Source organism: Mus caroli, chromosome 17, assembly GCF_900094665.2.
Source record: "Mus caroli chromosome 17, CAROLI_EIJ_v1.1, whole genome shotgun sequence".
Classification (NCBI taxonomy): Eukaryota; Metazoa; Chordata; class Mammalia; order Rodentia; family Muridae; genus Mus; species Mus caroli.
The window spans coordinates 33,091,401-33,092,596 of record NC_034586.1 but is presented as its reverse complement, the minus strand read 5'-3'; the positions used below and the strand labels follow the sequence as shown (position 1 = coordinate 33,092,596).

Below are 1,196 nucleotides of genomic sequence, written 5' to 3'. Positions count from 1 at the left end.
GCACGCTGAATCGGGAATGGGGTGGGGGTTTCCCCACTAGGTCTAACACTACCGGGCAGTAGAAAAGTGCTACAGGGCTGGTGAGATGGCTCAGTGGGTAAGAGCACCCGACTGATCTTCCGAAGGTCCGGAGTTCAAATCCCAGCAACCACATGGTGGCTCACAACCATCCGTAACGAGATCTGACACCGTCTTCTGGAGTGTCTGAAGACAGCTACAGTGTACTTACATATAATAAATAAATAGTTAAAAAAAAAAAAAAGAAAAGAAAGAAAAGTGCTACAGTTTCGGTTTTGACTTCCCAGCTTCAACACTTCCCCCCCACCATGAAGAGCCCCACCCCCACCCCTCCCCCCTCACCCCCCCTACCCCGCAGGAAAGCTCTGAAGTCTGACAGACTGACAGTAGGGGAGCTGAAGTCTAACACTCAGTTAACTGCCACAAAGGCCAAAGTAAACAAGCTGAAACTGCTGGAAAAGAGTCAGAAATGTCATACAGAGGGCTCACTCCCCCTAGGGGCACTAGCCTGCAAGCCAGCAGACCCATATCCAGAAAAGAAGGCCCTCATCCTAGTGGGAAGCTCTGCAGGAACCCCTGAAAAAAGAAACACCCCAAAAGCTTGAAACTGAATCAGCCTTATCTGTTAACAAGCTCCACCCCCACCCACACCCCACTGGTTTCTGCAGGCAGTTGCGACTTCTCTAAAGTCTAGTTTCTCAGGACAGTGGAACCTTAAAGCTTGATCCTGACACCATGTGGGCTCTTATCTTCTGGCTTCTGAGTCACCCCCAGGACGGCGGAGCCTGTAAGTAGGGTTGTGTGCTGGGTAAATTTAAGACCAGAAAACCTCCAACCAGGAACCTTGGGCCATTTTGTAGACCAGGCTGGCCTTGAACTCAAAGGAGTTGGGATTAAAGGCATGCACCACCAAAACAGCCCTTTCCTTACATTCTAATGTGGTTTTGAGTATTTGCTTGTATGTGTGCATAACATGCCAGAGGTCAGGAGAGGGCATGAAGCTCCCTCCAGCTGGTGCTCAGAACTATACCACAGTCTTCTGGAAGAACAGTAAGTGCTCTTAACAGCTGGGCTGTCTCCCTACTTCTGCGAACTGCATGTTTACTGATAAAGTATACACTGTGCACACTGTTGTTGAAGAAGTATTAAAAAAGTATAGCAAAGTAAAAACAAAATTC

General features: G+C 48.4%; 1 protein-coding gene across 5 annotated transcripts in view; it reads left to right on the top strand.

Annotated features, from left to right (window-relative positions):
• Positions 1-442: 442 nt before the first annotated feature.
• The window catches only part of LOC110283690 (class I histocompatibility antigen, Non-RT1.A alpha-1 chain-like), an 8,208-nt gene continuing 7,454 nt past the window's right edge, over positions 443-1,196 (top strand). Inside the window, exon 1 of one of the 5 annotated variants that reach the window (XM_029471486.1) lies at positions 443-805. In XM_029471486.1, coding sequence (XP_029327346.1) covers positions 754-805 — 52 coding nt within the window. In that variant the 5' untranslated portion in view covers positions 443-753. The remainder of the gene's footprint in view (positions 806-1,196) is intronic. The other 4 variants (XM_029471483.1, XM_029471484.1, XM_021149115.2 and 1 more) reach the window with 4 other exon arrangements.